This window comes from Saccopteryx bilineata, chromosome X, assembly GCF_036850765.1.
Source record: "Saccopteryx bilineata isolate mSacBil1 chromosome X, mSacBil1_pri_phased_curated, whole genome shotgun sequence".
Taxonomy (NCBI): Eukaryota; Metazoa; Chordata; class Mammalia; order Chiroptera; family Emballonuridae; genus Saccopteryx; species Saccopteryx bilineata.
Genome location: NC_089502.1, coordinates 131,807,315 through 131,824,344, shown reverse-complemented (window position 1 = coordinate 131,824,344; position 17,030 = coordinate 131,807,315). Strand labels below are relative to the sequence as shown.

Below are 17,030 nucleotides of genomic sequence, written 5' to 3'. Positions count from 1 at the left end.
AGAGAGAAGGAGGGAGGAGCAGGAAGCATCAACTCCCATATGTGCCTTGACCAGGCAAGCCCAGGGTTTTGAACCGGTGACCTCAGCGTTCCAGGTTGATGCTTTACCCACTGCGCCACCACAGGTCAGGCCATAGATCCTTTTAAATGTGAAAGACAGTATGAACATTTTTGCTAGAAAAGTGTCAACATACAAAATTTGGTATGCAATTCTGAGGAATCCCCTGACACCTTGACCATAAAGTGGGAGGCTTTTGACAGTAAAAGGGGTGCTACAAAAAGTCGGCCCAGGTGTGAGCCGGTACCGCCCCGAGCAAACTGGATGCATGCTACCCGATGTTCTGCTCACAGGGGAATTCATGATCAGCTGCTGGATACTTAAATGAATCTTACCTTTAAAAGGTGTATTTATCAAAGAAGAGTACAATTTTTAACTGGTACTGACATGTATGAATAGAAACTGTTAAATTTACATTTGAAATCTAAGAACATTTACCTTCACTGCGAACTCCATGTTTGTGGCTTTATGTATGCATCTCTTGCAAACAGAGTAGGAGCCAACTCCGATATCTTCTTTTACCTCATAGCCATCAGTAAACTGAATACTGTTCCTGTGCAACTGCTACAAACACAAGTATAAGTGACATAAAGTTCCGTAATGACGCTGGTACATTTCATAACAGAGGAATATGTTACTCAGCATCATTGATGTTAACTGTAAATGATTATCAGTAAAAATAAACAAATCAACCTTTACAGCATTTATTCTTCTACAACTGCATATTTTGTAAGTGGCTACAATAAAAATATGCTGCACAAAACATGCCCTTTAAAAAAGCTTTGGTTAAAATGATAAAATGAAATTTGTACAACAGAAGACACAGAGCGACTTGGTGAGAGGCCAACAGGCTTGCCTGTGACAGCCCCGCGCCACTGCCGGCAGGCTACAGCTCTCTGCAGCACCTTTGCAGATAGGGAGAAGTTCGAAACCTCTGGGATGGAAGAAAAGATTCAGCATGATTCAGAGTGAGACCATCTAGATTCTTGCCTCAGATATACCACTTGTAGGCTGTGTAACCTTGAACTTGTGTTTTCTCAGAGGGTAATGGTGAGTATGAAATAAAATGACATATTTGAAGGTGATACTGGTTACTAAAAGTTTGGGCTATCAGTAGCCAAGCCTTCCTTTCTCCACCGTCAAGTCATAGCTTCATTACAACTTCTGCTAGAGAAGCTATTCATGGGTTAAGGATTAGGAACATGGAGGATGATTACAGGGGATTCCTGGCCCCATAAGCAGGCTGGGGGGAGTTGTGCTGCCCTGGGCTGTACTTACAGGAGACATCTCCCGTGCCTGTGAGCATCATATGGGTTAACACTGGAATTCTATAGAATATATGTTCACAATTTCTATGTCAGGTACAGAAATTATAACTTTAAAACTTGGTATACATCACATGGTTGTCCTACTAAGAGATAGATTATTTCAACATGAATTTTGTTAAAACACCAGTGTTTAAATTAGTTTTCTAGAAAGTAGAGAAAGCAAGATAACTTGATTCATGAGCACAACGACTGAATTATCAGGCAAATTCAAACACTAATTTATGCCCTCAAGACAATTCTCTCCTATGATTGGGAAGATCTTTCCATGATACTAGGATGAGAAGAAACAAATCTAATGTTTCGTACTACTTGTTTGTGTTCCTCTAAATTAATAACATTTAATTTACTAGTCCAGTTTCCTGTTACAAATATACACACACACCTAGAAACCGGTTTCTGTGGCTTTTACTTCCTTTTTCTCCAACTCTGATGAAAAGATGGGATAATGGCGTAGGAGGCACCCTAAGGCAGTGCCCATTACTATTTCTGCCTAATGACAACGGGGGCTCCAAAACAAACAAAATGAAAAACAAAGGCACAAAACTTGGCAAAGTTAAAATTTGAGTTCATTTGTATTTCTTTTATGTTTTTATGGCAGAGGTTGGCAAACTATGGCCTATGGGCCAAATCTGGTTTGCTACCAGTTTTTTTGAATAAAGTTTTATTGGCACACAGTCATCATGCCCATTCAGTTTTGTATTGTCTCTGGCTGCTTTTGTGCTATAACGGCAGAGCTGAGGAGCCACTACAGAGATCGTGTAAGCCTGCAAAGCCTCAAATATTTACCATCTGGCCCTTTACAGAGAAAGTCTGCTGACCCCTCTTTTCAGGTATCAGGGATCAGTGCATCATATAGCCAAGTTGACAGAGGCAGAGGTTGAAACAAACCAGGCCTGAGAAGCATTCTGAGACACATGAGAAGAGACATTGATGGTGATATTTATCTCCACTCTCCTAGAATTCCACTTTCAAGTCAGATAGGGATTCAGGATTCCGGCACATGCAACCCTTTAAAAGGCACATGAAATAACTAAGAGTAATAGCAATGGTATAAAATCTATTTTAAGCTGCTTACTTAAGTCAGATCAAATATAATTATTCATAAAATTAACTATATCTTACATATAATTAACTGTATCTTACATTTCAAAATTTTAAGAAAGATTTTATTTATTGATTTTAGAGAGGGGAGAGAAAGAGAAAGGGCGGGGAGAAGCAAGAAGCAGCAATCCACAGCATAGTAGTTGCTTCTGGTATGCGCCTTGACTGGCAAGCCTGGGGTTATAAACTGGCGACCTCAGCATTCCAGGTCAATGCTTGATCCACTGCGCCACCACAGGTCAGGCACAACATTCCAAATATAAAATTACTTAGACAGTCACTCACCTGAACAATTGAATGCACACCAACTGTCTGCATAGCTTGACTTTCATCATCTGAGGTAATAGCAACAAAACTAAACCCCCGAAAGAGCTGATGTGCATTAGCACTAGGTGGAATACCAGGTGAATCTGAAAATAAGAATAAGTTATTAAGAAGGTAATTATTTTGAAAGGTAACTAAGGGAAGAACTGTCCACATCACAACCTTTCACACTTTTTCTGGAATTTTATTTCTCAGGCACCTGGTACTTCCAAGATAGCTCAGTGAAGCGCTGCATTTGTCCTGACGGCTTATCACCATCCCAACTCTAACATCTAGTCCCTCAAAGCCCAGGAAACAGCTGATTCATTTCAGAACATAAGAATTCGATGAGTTACTGCATTAATATTATTCTAAATTAGCACTGTCCCATAGAATTTCCTGCAACGATGAAAATTTTCTTTATCTGTGCTGTCCAATACAGTAGCCACTAGTCACATGCAGCTACTGAGTATTTGAAATGTGGTTAGTGGGACTGCGAAATACAGCTTTTCATTTTAATTTTAATTTAAATAGCCACATGTGGCTAGGCTACCACATTGGATGGTACAGACCTAAATGGTAATCTGACAATGCTATGGCTCCTGGTTAGGGGGAGATTCAAGGTTGATCTACTGATAATTAAGGAGAAAAGAATTTAGTTCAATGGTCTCAGTTCATTATGTCAGAATTTAAAAATCTAAACTACAAGTTAAAAATAATTAAATATATATTTAAAGATCAAAAGTAATTTCTAGGATAACCATGGTACGTAGTTCTTAACATGTTTTATGATATGACATGTATTGTTATTCAAATTATTTATTGGAATCTATTGGCATTAACACAAATAGAAAAATACTTTTACAATATAGTTAATGTTCATTTTAAAGACAAATAATAAATATGTGTTATTCATAAATATAAACCCACTGTTAGGCATACAAGTATTTATAAATACACTCTAAAGGCTAAGAGCAAGCAAAAAACAAATGGGTAAATCTACTTAGACATCAACTTCATAAAAAGCTCTTATTGAACATCAGCTACATAATATCAGCAATAAATATTGTCTAGTGAATTTTAAGTCATGTGCCAGTATTTACTGTATACTGAAGACTTCTGCTAAGAGAACCTATCCGGGCAGAATACAATATAGAATTGCTCTATTCTGAGATTTTTTCCTCTACCAGGACAAATTGTGTTGAGAAAGCAAAGTAAAACACCACCACATATCATCAATTGTATGTATATCACTGCCCATGTATTTGCTAAAATTTTGTTCATACATTAATCCACATTTCTAATACTATCTTAGAAAAATAATAATCACCCATTAATGCTTGATATAGATTGTAAAGATTTTGGCTGGAAAGCTTTATAGTAATGTTTGAGTGACACACTCTATAGAAAATATATGTAAATATACTTTCTATTTATTTGCTTGTTAGTGATAAACCTGTGGTCTGACTAAATGAGTATTAAAGTGTAAAACGCACCACTATGTACACACATATGCTAATGAATGAAATACAGATTATCATTTCAAAGGTTACTTGTCTATAATAGTCACTGCTTTTGCAATTTTAAGATAAAGCACGATACAGGATATGATTCATTTTGAAGTTATCAATCCTCATATAAAGTTCAAGTAATGTTTGGGATTTGAGCTTTGCAAGTATTTCTAGAATACCACCTAATATTAGAGTTTTTTTATGTCTTTATTTTTTTAGATTTTATTCATTTTAGAGAGGAGAGAGGGAGAGAGCAAGAGAGAGAGAGAGACAAAGAGGGAGCAGGAAGCATCAACTCCCATATGTGCCTTGACCAGGTGATCCCAGTGTTCCAAATCAGCACTTTATCTACTACTGCGCCACCACAGGCCAGCCCTAATATTAGAGTTTTAAACAGACTATTTATACTAAAGACTACTTCATGTAAGAATAGCTCTATAGGTAAATAAATACACAAATAGTTTCTCACATAAACACCAAAGTTTAAGGTACAATATAATTTGCTAAAAGATTTAACAAGGCTCTTTCTTGCTATAAGATGCTGTATAGGATTTAGTAATTATCCAGTTATTGTGGCAGGGAGATAATATGAAAGGGGTAACATAAAGATATAAGGGTAACATAAAGAATTGAACTGGAAAAGATTTTCTGATTAAACAAGAAATATATCGTCTTATCTTTGGTTTTCATGTTTGCTTCTTACCTTTGGGAGTTTTTGCAGTAAACTCAGGATCAAAATAGAATGTATCTTCAGGCCTGCCAGTTGCAGGCTTAAAAGGTGGATGAATTTCTCTTCTGTATAGTTTCTGGAAGAAAAAAGAGACTCAGACATATGTTAATTATAAAAAAAAATTCAAGCAAGTTTTCATTGTATACTTACATTCCAATCTATTGTTGAGAAAAATAAATGTCTTTTAATTTCTTCAACTCCATCTGGTCCTGCGCCTGTCAAAAATTAACCAGTTTTGAGTAAATGGTAATTTTATTTCAAGGTGGAATATATATTGTTTATTTAGACTTCACTTTTAATATTTGACCTAATAGTTCATAATCCCACAACAAAAACAAGTATCTACCTCCTCCCACCAAAAAAAGAAATACCAACAAACACAAAAGAAAAAAAAATTTACCTAATCTGTTTGCAGGATTTCGTTTGAACAGCATTCGTAAAAGGCTCTGGGCTTCAGGACTCAAAAACTGTGGCATCCCAAGTTTAGCTCTAAATAGTAAGTCCACAAATAACATTTTAATTTTGGGAGGTATCTATTTAATTTTTCAATTTTTTAAATCAAACTTTTTATTTTAAGACAGCTACAGATTCACATTCAGTTGTAAGAAGTAATAGAGATCTTGTGTACCTTTAACCTAGTTTTCCCCAAAGGTAACACCTTACAAAATTATAGTGTACTCTAGCAACCAGGATACTGACATGGATACAATCCACTGATCTCATTCAGATGTCTCCATTCAATTGCATTTAGTGTGCTTGCACGCACCTGCGCATTTAGCTCTATGACATGTAGGTTCCTGTGTCCACCACCACAGTAATATACGGACTGGTTCATTACCACCAGGATCCCGACTCCTAACTACTGGCAACCACTAAGCTACTCTCCAGTTCTATAATTTTGACACTTTAAGAAGGTTATGTAAATGGAGTCATACAGTTGGTAAGCTTTATTGTTTTTACTCAGTATAAATTCCCTTGAGATTTGTCCAAGTTATTGTTCTATCAATAGTTCACTCCTTTCATTGCTAAATAGTAGTACTCCGTGGCATGGATGTACCAGTTTGTTTGTGCATCCACCTGTTAAGGATATCTGGATTGTGTCCAGTTTGGGGCCACTACAAAGAAAGCAACTTAGAACTCTGTGGATAGGTTTTGGTGTGAACACACGATAATTTTAGTCCATAATGTCCTAATAAACATTTTCAGTTTTTAGGATTTTGCGAAAAGCACTGCTGTGAGAGTAAAGCATCCGAGTCTTAGTTCCGACTCTTTTCCTGAGAACTGTGTGACCTTGGGAAGCCAATCTCCCGGGGCCGGTCACCACCTCTTCATAAGCAAGGGGATGAGGCATTAGATCAGTGGCTCTCAAGCTGTCACCGTGGAGCCCTTCTTCAAAAGGACATTGAGAAACTCCACATTTACAGCTGCTGCAGGGAAGAGGCGCTGGTGGGAAAGGGCCGGTGGAGTATCTAAGAGTCTGTAGCCCAGAGTCTGAAAACCACTGGCCTGGATGAGCTTGAAAGTCTGTTTCAGCTCTAATATATAATTTGATTCCTTTCTCCAACCTACAAATTAAGGAAACCAAAGGTCCTATAAGTATGAAAATAATAACAGAGCTGGGGAAAATGGCTAACAGAGAAATTTCTATTTCAGAACTAGATCCATTTGTTATTCGGTGTTGTTACTGAGGTACTATGCGCTAGACACTGTTTAACGCTGAGGATACAGAGATAAAGACAGTCCCGACAGTCAGCTGGGAAGACGGAGATAGATAATCTTGGTACAGGAAGAGACAGATTCAGAAGGGCATATGGAAAGAGTGCTAAGGGAACAGGAGGAGATATCTAACTTAGCACAAGAGATTGTGAAAGGCCTTCAATGCAATTCAAAAGCTGAGAATTGATTCATTTGGTTAGTGCTTCCCCAACATTTTACTGAATAACATTACTCTCTCTAGAAAGTAAACAACAACAAAAATTTTCATGATCCAGTGAGTTTATGGAACGCTACCTATTATCCCCCCCCCGCTGAAGACAAAGAATTAAATCCACTGCATAAAAAAGGTGATACATCTCGAGTTAGGAAAAAAATCAGTATTTTTCTAAACATTTCTTTCCAGCACCTCTTTCTATTAATATCTTGTAAAATTAGGGTTCTGTTGAACAAATCTGGGGACACACTGCCATATTAAGTAACAGGGATAGAGCAGAGGCCTTTAACGGCAGACTAACATGGCCAGATTTATTTTGCAGAAGGTAACTCCAAGGGTAGTCTAAAACGACCTGGGGGTACGAAGCCTCAGTAGGTAATAGGCACTGCACTTAGGGGCGTGGCCCGCTAGTGTGGGTAGGAGATCACGGGGTCTGAGAACTGCAGCTGTTCAATGCAGAGGTGAGGCTGGGACCCTTGAGTATTTCTGAGAGTGAATCTGGAGAACACCTGCATGTGCAGGAGAGAGGAATCAAAAACGACTTCCAGGTTTCTGGCTGCATGGAAATGCCACTAACTGGGAACACAAGAGGAAAAGAACAGCAGATAGAGATAAAAATGTCAAGCCAAGCATGTCATGTTTTGGGACAGCGAGACGGGTGAGTGAATGGAAATATAGGTCTGGTATCTGGTAAGTTAAGGTAAGAAAGAGTGATTTGGGAATGGGGGGGATGCATTCGGGGTGACCCTAGAATCTATGTAAACACAATTAATTAAATAAAAACAGAGTGATTTGGGAGTAATTACAATGGTGAGAGTCGTTACAGGAAAGACAGGTCAGCTAGGAAAGTGAGCACAGAGGGGAAGAAAGGCATGTTAGAGATGGAACCGTGGGTAACAACATTTAAAAGGTGATCAGGGCCCTGGCCCCTCAGCGGTAGAGCGTCAGCCTGGCGTACGGGGGACCCGGGTTCGATTCCCGGCCAGGGCAGATAGGAGAAGCGCCCATTTGCTTCTCCACCCCCACCCCCTCCTTCCTCTCTGTCTCTCTCTTCCCCTCCCGCAGCCAAGGCTCCATTGGAGCAAAGATGGCCCGGGCGCTGGGGATGGCTCCTTGGCCTCTGCCCAGGCGCTAGAGTGGCTCTGGTCGCAGGGGCGTCGCATCGCCCCCTGGTGGGCAGAGCGTCGCCCCCTGGTGGGCGTGCCAGGTGGATCCCGGTCTGGCGCATGCGGGAGTCTGTCTGACTGTCTCTCCCCGTTTCCAGCTTCAGAAAAAAAATAAAAAAAAAAAAAATAAAAAAAAAGGTGATCAGAATAAGAACAATTTGGTCATTAAAAATAATGAATTCAATTGGCTGAATCACTGATTATTAAATCCCACAAGTTCATTATATCAAAAAAAGAAAAGTCAAAAGTAACATAAAATACCAACTCACTGGACACCACCCTCACTGAAAGTAATTAGGGTTCTGACAATTGGAAATAATAAAGAAAAGAATTAAGCATTTATTCTGTCTTTCTCGTTTGAGCCTTATTTCAAGGTAACTGGCCCTTAGTCAATGAGGGAAAGTTCATTGTTTCAAAAAAAAAAATAACCAGCTAGTAAATGAAGGAATAATAGTAATAGAAAACCATCTATTTTTGAATTCCTAGTAAAATAATTATTTCAAGTAATGATTATTAATGAATGAAACCATCAGATGAAAGCCTAACATGGAACTTTACAAAGAAGGATCACTTGTTACCGTGGGAGCTCATTACTTAAAGTGAAACAACCAGGTGTTGTAAGCCCCTTGATATGATAGAATAAGTTGCAACAGCACAAGCTATGAAATAATCTTTCCAAAAATGTTTAACCAAAAACAGGATAATGGAACAAGTTAAATGACAACATAAGGAGAATAAAAAACATTTCCACACTCCCTAGAAAAACACTGATTGTTATGTAACCACAGTAACAAGAGAGCCACCAGAACTGGTTTTAAATCCATTCAATTGATCAAAGACAACTTGCCTAGGTGAACATAGTTGTGTTTTTTATCCCCAAACCAACCAACCAGTAACTGCTCTCCGTGAAAATTACCAGACAAGAATGGGCGGGCTGCTCCACTAACCACACCTGACTGCCAACTGATCAACAACAGTCCCACTCAAGTAACCACACTCTTACAGATGATGTCAATCCACTCCTGGCCCTGAAAAACTACCACTTCTTGAACTGCACCCTTCCCCCCAACCCTGTCTAAGACCACTGGTCTGCTCCGCTTGGGGTCACTCTGTTGGACCAGGACTGCCCTCCCTCACTACACCAAGCCGCAGAATCAGCTTTACGCTGTTCGTTTCAGAGATGTAGGGGGGGTCTCACCTTTTCACAAGATAAGTTCACAAAGGAGAATTCTAAACTGACTGACTTGGTTTCTGCTAGTAAACAGCAGGGGAAAACGGGTAGAACTATTCTAAATGAGCAGAAGCTTAAGAAATACAATCAAATGAAATGTGCAGATCTAATTTGGGACTATAAAAACACCATTTTGGAGAAAATCTAACAAACCTGGTTAGGGACTGGTGTTGGATGACAGCTAGGCATTAGGACTAGTTTGTTCGATGCAGTTATATAAGAACACACCCATTCTTGTTAGTGATGCCAACTGAAGTAGGTGAGGAATGACGTGTTTGGAATGCTTAAAATATTCAGTAAATTAGAAACAAATGAATAAAATGTGGCAAAAACTTGATGATTGTTGAATCTGGGTGACTGGTATATCTGTGTTCACGGTATTAATTCTGTTCTTGTCAATTTATTTTGGAAATTTTTCTTTTTTTTTTTTTTTTTTTCATTTTTCTGAAGCTGGAAACAGGGAGAGACAGTCAGACAGACTCCCGCATGCACCCGACCGGGATCCACCCGGCCCGCCCACCAGGGGCGGTGCTCTGCCCCCCAGGGGGCGATGCTCTGCCCATCCTGGGCGTCGCCATATTGCGACCAGAGCCACTCTAGCACCTGAGGCAGAGGCCACAGAGGCATGCCCAGCGCCCGGGCCATCTCTGCTCCAATGAAGCCTTGGCTGCGGGAGGGGAAGAGAGAGACAGAGAGGAAAGCGCGGCGGAGGGGTGGAGAAGCAAATGGGCGCTTCTCCTGTGTGCCCTGGCCGGGAATCGAACCCGGGTCCTCCGCACGCTAGGCCGACGCTCTACCGCTGAGCCAACCGGCCAGGGCTATTTTGGAAATTTTTCATAATTAAAAAGAGAGAAGCTGGCAGAGGAGGAACAGTCAAGCCAGAGACACGAAGAGGAACGGTTAGGGAGGCGGGAGAAGCCAGTGGGACCAGGAAGAAGGAAGGGGAAAGGGAGGGGCCAACAGTGTTAAACACCCCTCAGAGACCGTCCTTAGACTGTCCCACCTAAAATGGCTCCTTCCCGTCCTTACACTTGCAGGGTACCCTGGTTTGTCAGCCCTACTGCCCTAGTGCTATCCGAGATGACTATTTATTTCTTTAAATATTAATTCCTATGTCCCTCAACAAAATGCAAGCTCTGCGAGACCACAAAAGATCTGTCAGTCGTGTTCACACCGCATCCTAAATGCCTGTAGCGAGACCTCAATCATCTGTGGAATGAACTGTGTGAACACATGGTAGAGTCGCCTTTCCAGCAATGTGCTGCTGGTTGAAGCGACCAGGTCATTGATGACAACAGTGAGAGAAGTTTCAACAGAGTGGTAGGAATGAATGACAGACAGACTATGGAATAAAAGCAGCCAACAAATGGTAACAGAAAGACTACTCTTTAAAGAGACTTTGTGTTGAAAGGAAGCAGGAAGAGGGTTCAGAAACTTGGAAGGAAAGCCAGGTCAAAAACAAGTTGTTCTGTTTCCAACACTCGAGTGAGTTTGTTAGCTGAAAGGAAAGGGCCAGAGCAGATGGAATGATGAAGGTTCAGTCAACATTCATTTATATGGCAAAGATTTTTTAACCTTTTTTATTGTGAAGAAAAACAAAGTGCAAAAAAAAAAATTCTAACCCCAAACACACAGCTCAATGATTTACCACAAAGTGAACAGTCATTTGACTAAGAAATAGAAGATTGCCAGAAGCCCTCATCCAATGTAACCACATTCCTTGTTTTGCCTCAGGCTTTTGTGATCTAAATATAGACCTTAAAAACCATGCTTTAGTTTGTCTGTTTTTAAAACTTTATAAATAGACTCGTATAGCATTCATTCTTTTGTGCCTGAACTTCCTTTGCTCAACATCCTTATGAAATTTACTCAAGTTGTTGTGTATAACTGTGGTGTGTTCATTTTCTTTGCTACATGGCACACTATACCCAGGGGCTAAAGGCCTCAGCCTGTTTTTATATGGCTTTCGAGTTAAGAATGGTTTTTACGTTTTTGAAGTATTGGAAACAAAAAATAAACAATAAGAATATGTAACAGAGACTGTGTGTAGCCTGCAAAGCCTCAATTTTTACAGGTAGTTTGTCAACCCTTGCTGTATTCCACTGTATGAATATACCATAATTTATTAACCCATTCTACAGCCAATGATCAATCCAGTTTCCGCTTTTTGACTATTACAAATGATGTTGCTATGAACATCTTTGTACTTGGTTTTTGAGGTGCAAGTACCTTGGTGCATATAAACTGGGTGAATGCCTAAAAGTGGCTACTGGATGAGGGTACACATATATTTGACGTCAGAAGATAATGTCAAAAACTGCTCTCCAAAGTGGTTAATACAATATTTATATTCCTTCCAGCTCTGTATGGAATTTGTTGCTTTTCCACATCCTGTCAGCACTGTATTCGGTCAGTTTTTTTACTGTCAGCCATTCTGAGAGTATGCAGTTGTAGCTGTCATGGTTTTAACTTGCATTTTATGATTAATGAGGGTGAGCATCTTTTGATGAGAAAAAGTTATTAATTTTAACATAGTAATAATATATTCATCTCTACCTCTATAGCTAGTGATTTTTGTGTCCAGACTACTTTTCCTATCCCAAGGTCATGAGGATATTCTCTTATACACTTCTAGAATCTTTTTTGTGTTTTTATATAAAGATGTGTGTGTGTGTATGTATGTAATATACTTGGAAATTATTTTTGTGTATGGTGTGAGATAGGGATTGTTTTATCTTTTCCTACATGAATACCAATTTTCCAGCAGGACTTACTTAAGAAAGCTGTTCTTTCTCTACTGCTCTGCAATTTCCAATAGTTAGAAATCAAGTGCCCGTGGGCGCGCAGGTGTGTTGCTGGGTTTTCTAGTGTACTGCATAAATCTACTTTGTCTTAATTACAGTTAGAGTAAAACTTGATACGTGGTAAAAGCAAGTCTCCCTATCTTGATCTTCTTCAGAGTGTTTTTGGTCCTTTGTATTGCTGTATTAGAATTAAGGTTCAGCACAAAAACCTTGTTAGGATTTCAGTTTGATTTGCAATCAAACTCTAGTTATGCTGTCCGATATACTAGCCACTAGCCACATACAGCCTCTGAGCACTTGAATATATGGCTAGCCCAAATTATAAGTATAAAATGCACACTGAGTTTCAAATAAATATGAAAAAATAACACGTATCTCATTAATCATTTTTAATGTTGATTTTATGTTGAACTGATGTCTTGATATATTGGGTCAAATAAAATATATTAGTCATGCACTGCCTAAAGACAGGAATATGTTTTGAAAGATGCGTCATTAGGTGACTCTGTAGTTGTGGAAACACTGTAGAGTGCACTTGACAAACCTAGATGGTATGGCTTACTGCACACCTAGGATCTGGTATAGGTATAGGCTATTGCTCCCAAGGCTATAAATCTGTATAGCATGCTACTCTACTGCATACTGCAGGCAATTGTAACACAATGTTAAATGCATAGCGTACATAATTAATTGTATGTGCTATCCATGTATATGAATGGCAGGCAGTGTAGGTTTGTTTATACTAGCATCACCACAAACACCTGAGTGATGTGTCACGATTATATTACAATGGCTATGATGTCACTAGGTGATGGGAATTTCCATCACTAGGCGATGGTCCCATTATAATCATATGGGACCACCATCAGGTGGTCTGTCATTGAAATATTATTTTATAGCACATGACTGTATAAAAAACAATTATCATTTTCTTATTTATTTAGTGAGATTGAAAGAGAAAGAGAAACAGAGGGAGGAAGAAAGAGACAGAGGGAGGGGAAGGGAGAGAGATGAGAAGCATCAACTTGTAGTTGTGGCACTTTAGTTGCTCATTAATTGCTTCTCACATGTGCTTTGATGGGGGTATTCCAGCAGAGCCAGTGACCCCTTGCCCAAGCCAGTGACCTTGAACTTCAAGCCAGTGACCTTTGCACTCAAGCTGGTGGCCTTGGGGTTTCGAACCTGGGACCTCAGCGTCCCAAGTTGATGCTCTATCCACTGTGCAACCACCTGTTAGGCTATTCTTATTTTTTTAATGTTGCTACTAGAAAATTTAAAATTAGGTATGTGGCTCATATTATACTTCTTTGGATAGCACTGATCTATAAAACCTACATTTTTATAACACTGGGTCTGTCATAATATGAGACAGTACAACCTTCCATATTACTTTGGTCTTTTGATTTTTTTTAAGTAAAAGTTTCTAGCTTTCTGCAGAGTTCCTATGTAACTTTTGCTAGATTTATCCCTAGGAATTTGATATTTTTATACTACTATAAACAGTATTTTCTGTTGCTAGTATACAGACATGAAATAGATTTTATTGGCCTTTTATCCAACAACTTTGCTAAACTCTTATTACTTCCAAGACTTTGTATAAAGATTTGGGTTTTCTATGGACAAAGTCATGTTATCTAAATAATGACAATTCTGTTTCTTCATTAAACCTTAAGCCTGTTAAAACCTTAAACCTTGCTTCTTTTCCTTGCCTTATCGTATATATTTAGTAGTACCTCCAGGACAATGTGAACAGGAGTGGAGTAACAGGCATTCTTGCCATATGCCAAATCTCAAAGGCCAAGATTTCAATACTTCACCATGAACATGAAGACAATGAGTACTCTGAATCTACGGAGTTTATTTGTATTTAAACCACATAATACTAATGTCATAATACTGATGAATTTCCTATTTTTTTTATAATATAGCCAATACTCTTCAAGTTTTTTTTTTAGGTGAAGGGATTAAGCAAAGAAAAATAAAGCTCTCAGATACAGACAACAGTGTGGTAATCATGGGAGGGGAAGGGGAGGGGGAGGTAGGAGAGGGTAAAGGGGGTAAACGGTGATGGAACAGACTGGACTTGGCGTGGAGAACACACAGTACGACATACAGATGATGTGTTACAGAATCGATCATTGGCAACCTATATGATTTTATTAACCAATGCAACCCAATAAAGTCAATTTAAAAATGAATAAAATCTTTTTTTTTTTTTTTTTTAGCTTAAGCACTTTACTTTTAAATCCTATCAAAACATATCCACTAGGGAGTACTTACTTAAGGATCATAGTCATTGTTTCTTTTCGATCTTTTCCTTGGAAAGGCAGTGTACCAGTGAGCATCTCAAACTATAAAGGGCAAAATAATCAGAGGTATTTGTCAATAGGTATAAAATATCAAGGCCAGAGGTAAGAATCATCATCTAAATTACAACCAAACCTTTTAAAATTACTAAGTAATAAAACGTGTGATTTAGATTTCTACTCTCTTCATTACTAAACTTCCCCCCCAAAAAAGACACCCCAAACCTTACCATTAACACACCGAAAGACCACCAGTCTGCACTCTGAGTATGACCTCGACGATTAACTACTTCAGGAGCCATGTATTCCACAGTTCCACAGAAAGAATAGGCCTTCTTTTCATGGTCAATAGACTCTTTACTTAGGCCAAAATCTGCCAAAACAGATACAATAAATATCCTACAATAATTTGCACATTAAAAGGTTAAATGTAGAGTTCCAATATTTAAATTAAATATTTAAAAATTCTAATCCAAATCTTTAATACAAACATTGTTATCCATTATTTGTACCATGACCATCCATACAGAAAATTTATATATGGAATAGGAGAGAATATTTTAATAAAATGATTTTTACCTGTTAATTTGATGTGACCTTCTTCATCAAGAAGTATACTGAAAAGAAAAAGGCAAAGTCAGAAAACCTGTGCAAAGCATTAGAGATTTGTAGATGCTAAAACTAAAATTACTTTGTTAAGTATTAGATCACCATACTCATGCTAAAATATTGCTTTAGACTGTGAATAAAAAGGCAAAGGTAAAGGAGGAAAAAAGTTATTTTTTGGATACACATATATAATATATTCCAAAGGTTAAGACTTATAAACTTGTATTAATGAGCGAGGAGCATCAAAAAATAGAAGAACCAAAACGTCTAGACTCTTCTAAGTTGCTCTTTCTAAAGCCTTTCTGGAGGTGGCCTAACTAACCTCTCTAGTACTTGAACAATAGACAGAGGGGCCCACAAGGCAAGTTGAATGTGTTGTTATTCTCTTGGTCATTTTTTTTTTTTCATTTTTCTGAAGCTGGAAACAGGGAGAGACAGTCAGACAGACTCCCGCATGCGCCCGACTGGGATCCACCTGGCACGCCCACCATGGGGCGATGCTCTGCCGCGACCAGAGCCACTCTAGTGCCTGAGGCAGAGGCCACAGAGCCATCCCCAGCGCCCGGGCCATCTTTGCTCCAATGGAGCCTTGACTGCGGGAGGGGAAGAGAGAGTGAGGAAAGCGCGGCGGAGGGGTGGAGAAGCAAATGGGCGCTTCTCCTGTGTGCCCTGGCCGGGAATCGAACCCGGGTCCTCCGCACGCTAGGCCGACGCTCTACCGCTGAGCCAACCGGCCAGGGCTCTCTTGGTCATTTTTAAAGCATCTGACTAAATCATTCTTCCCCAGGTTGTTGGTTTGTTTTTCCTGATGTGGACAACACAATCTTCTTTTCCTCAACATATCTTCCTCACACTGCTTGGTTTTCACTGAGCCGTTCCTTCACTGTATATTCTCTCCAGTGTTTTCTCTCAGCAAACTGGGAGCTCCTAGAGGGTTCGACCTTATTGACCTTGTAGCTCAGTGCCTGGCAGAGCACAAACAGGAAATGCATGTTAAATGAACGGGGTCAGCCTCCGAAGGGCCAATAAGACATTTCAAATCTGAATCAAGGGCACTGAAGACCATAAAAGGTTTACAAGAGTGGAGGGTAGAAATGATCAGATCTTCAATTTTAGAAAAACAATTTAGAGGGGAAAATAAGGGTATTTAGTGAGCTCTTAGCTATGGGCTGTGATGAAGAAGAATAAATGGAGAAGACACTCAAGTTTCTGGCTTTAGCACATGTATGAGTGCAGAGAAACATGTTAAGGCGGTACAGAAAGGAGTAAGTACTAAGGTGCAAGCCAAATGTATTTCTGCATAGGTACTTTACTATATTGACTTGAAAGGTCAGGTAATAAACTATTCCATTTATATTCAAAGCTACTCCATAATGCAGACATTTCCTCACTTTTAAATCTCATTAAAAATATGCAAGCCAAATTTTGTTGTAATGAAATTTTACTTATGTCAAAAATACTACCAATCTTGCTATGCCATCAATTCAACTATGATTACATAAAGTTTACTACTGAGGGTAATCCAGTAGGGACATAGTTTTCAAGTCTCCTCATAACAAGGGACTTATGAAAAAAATACTAATCTTGATTATGAAGCAGATCAATACATTTAGGAATTATAAAGGAAATTATTAGATATGGTGGAAGACCTTCACTTCTAATAAATACACCAAGGACAGTTCTACAAACAAAACAAAATAAAACCTCAAATCATTCTTGATATTGAGAGGAAAAAAAACCCCACAGCCAAAGGGTATTACTTATACTTTCTAGAGCATTCTTTTAAGTAAACATGTCCATTCATTATCTTTCACAGAAAAAGTCAATTGTATTCCTCTCAAAAAGCAGAGTTCCCTTTCAACTATTAATAATTATTTTTAGCTATATTTATAATAACACAATTCTACTTTAAAGTTGTCTGGAAAATCCCTCACAGTGCATAAAACAATTGGGC

The 17,030-nt window shown here is 38.9% G+C and overlaps 1 protein-coding gene across 5 annotated transcripts in view; it reads right to left on the bottom strand.

Annotated features, from left to right (window-relative positions):
* The window catches only part of RPS6KA3 (ribosomal protein S6 kinase A3), a 116,217-nt gene that overhangs the window by 23,631 nt on the left and 75,556 nt on the right, over window positions 1-17,030 (bottom strand). For 3 of the 5 annotated variants that reach the window (XM_066248844.1, XM_066248842.1, XM_066248841.1), the window contains 8 exons: window positions 15,047-15,084; window positions 14,698-14,840; window positions 14,442-14,512; window positions 5,431-5,519; window positions 5,181-5,245; window positions 5,004-5,106; window positions 2,772-2,896; window positions 496-621 (listed from right to left, as the gene is read on the bottom strand). In XM_066248844.1, the coding sequence (XP_066104941.1) occupies window positions 496-621; window positions 2,772-2,896; window positions 5,004-5,106; window positions 5,181-5,245; window positions 5,431-5,519; window positions 14,442-14,512; window positions 14,698-14,840; window positions 15,047-15,084 (760 nt within the window). The remainder of the gene's footprint in view (window positions 1-495; window positions 622-2,771; window positions 2,897-5,003; window positions 5,107-5,180; window positions 5,246-5,430; window positions 5,520-14,441; window positions 14,513-14,697; window positions 14,841-15,046; window positions 15,085-17,030) is intronic. The other 2 variants (XM_066248839.1, XM_066248843.1) reach the window with 1 other exon arrangement.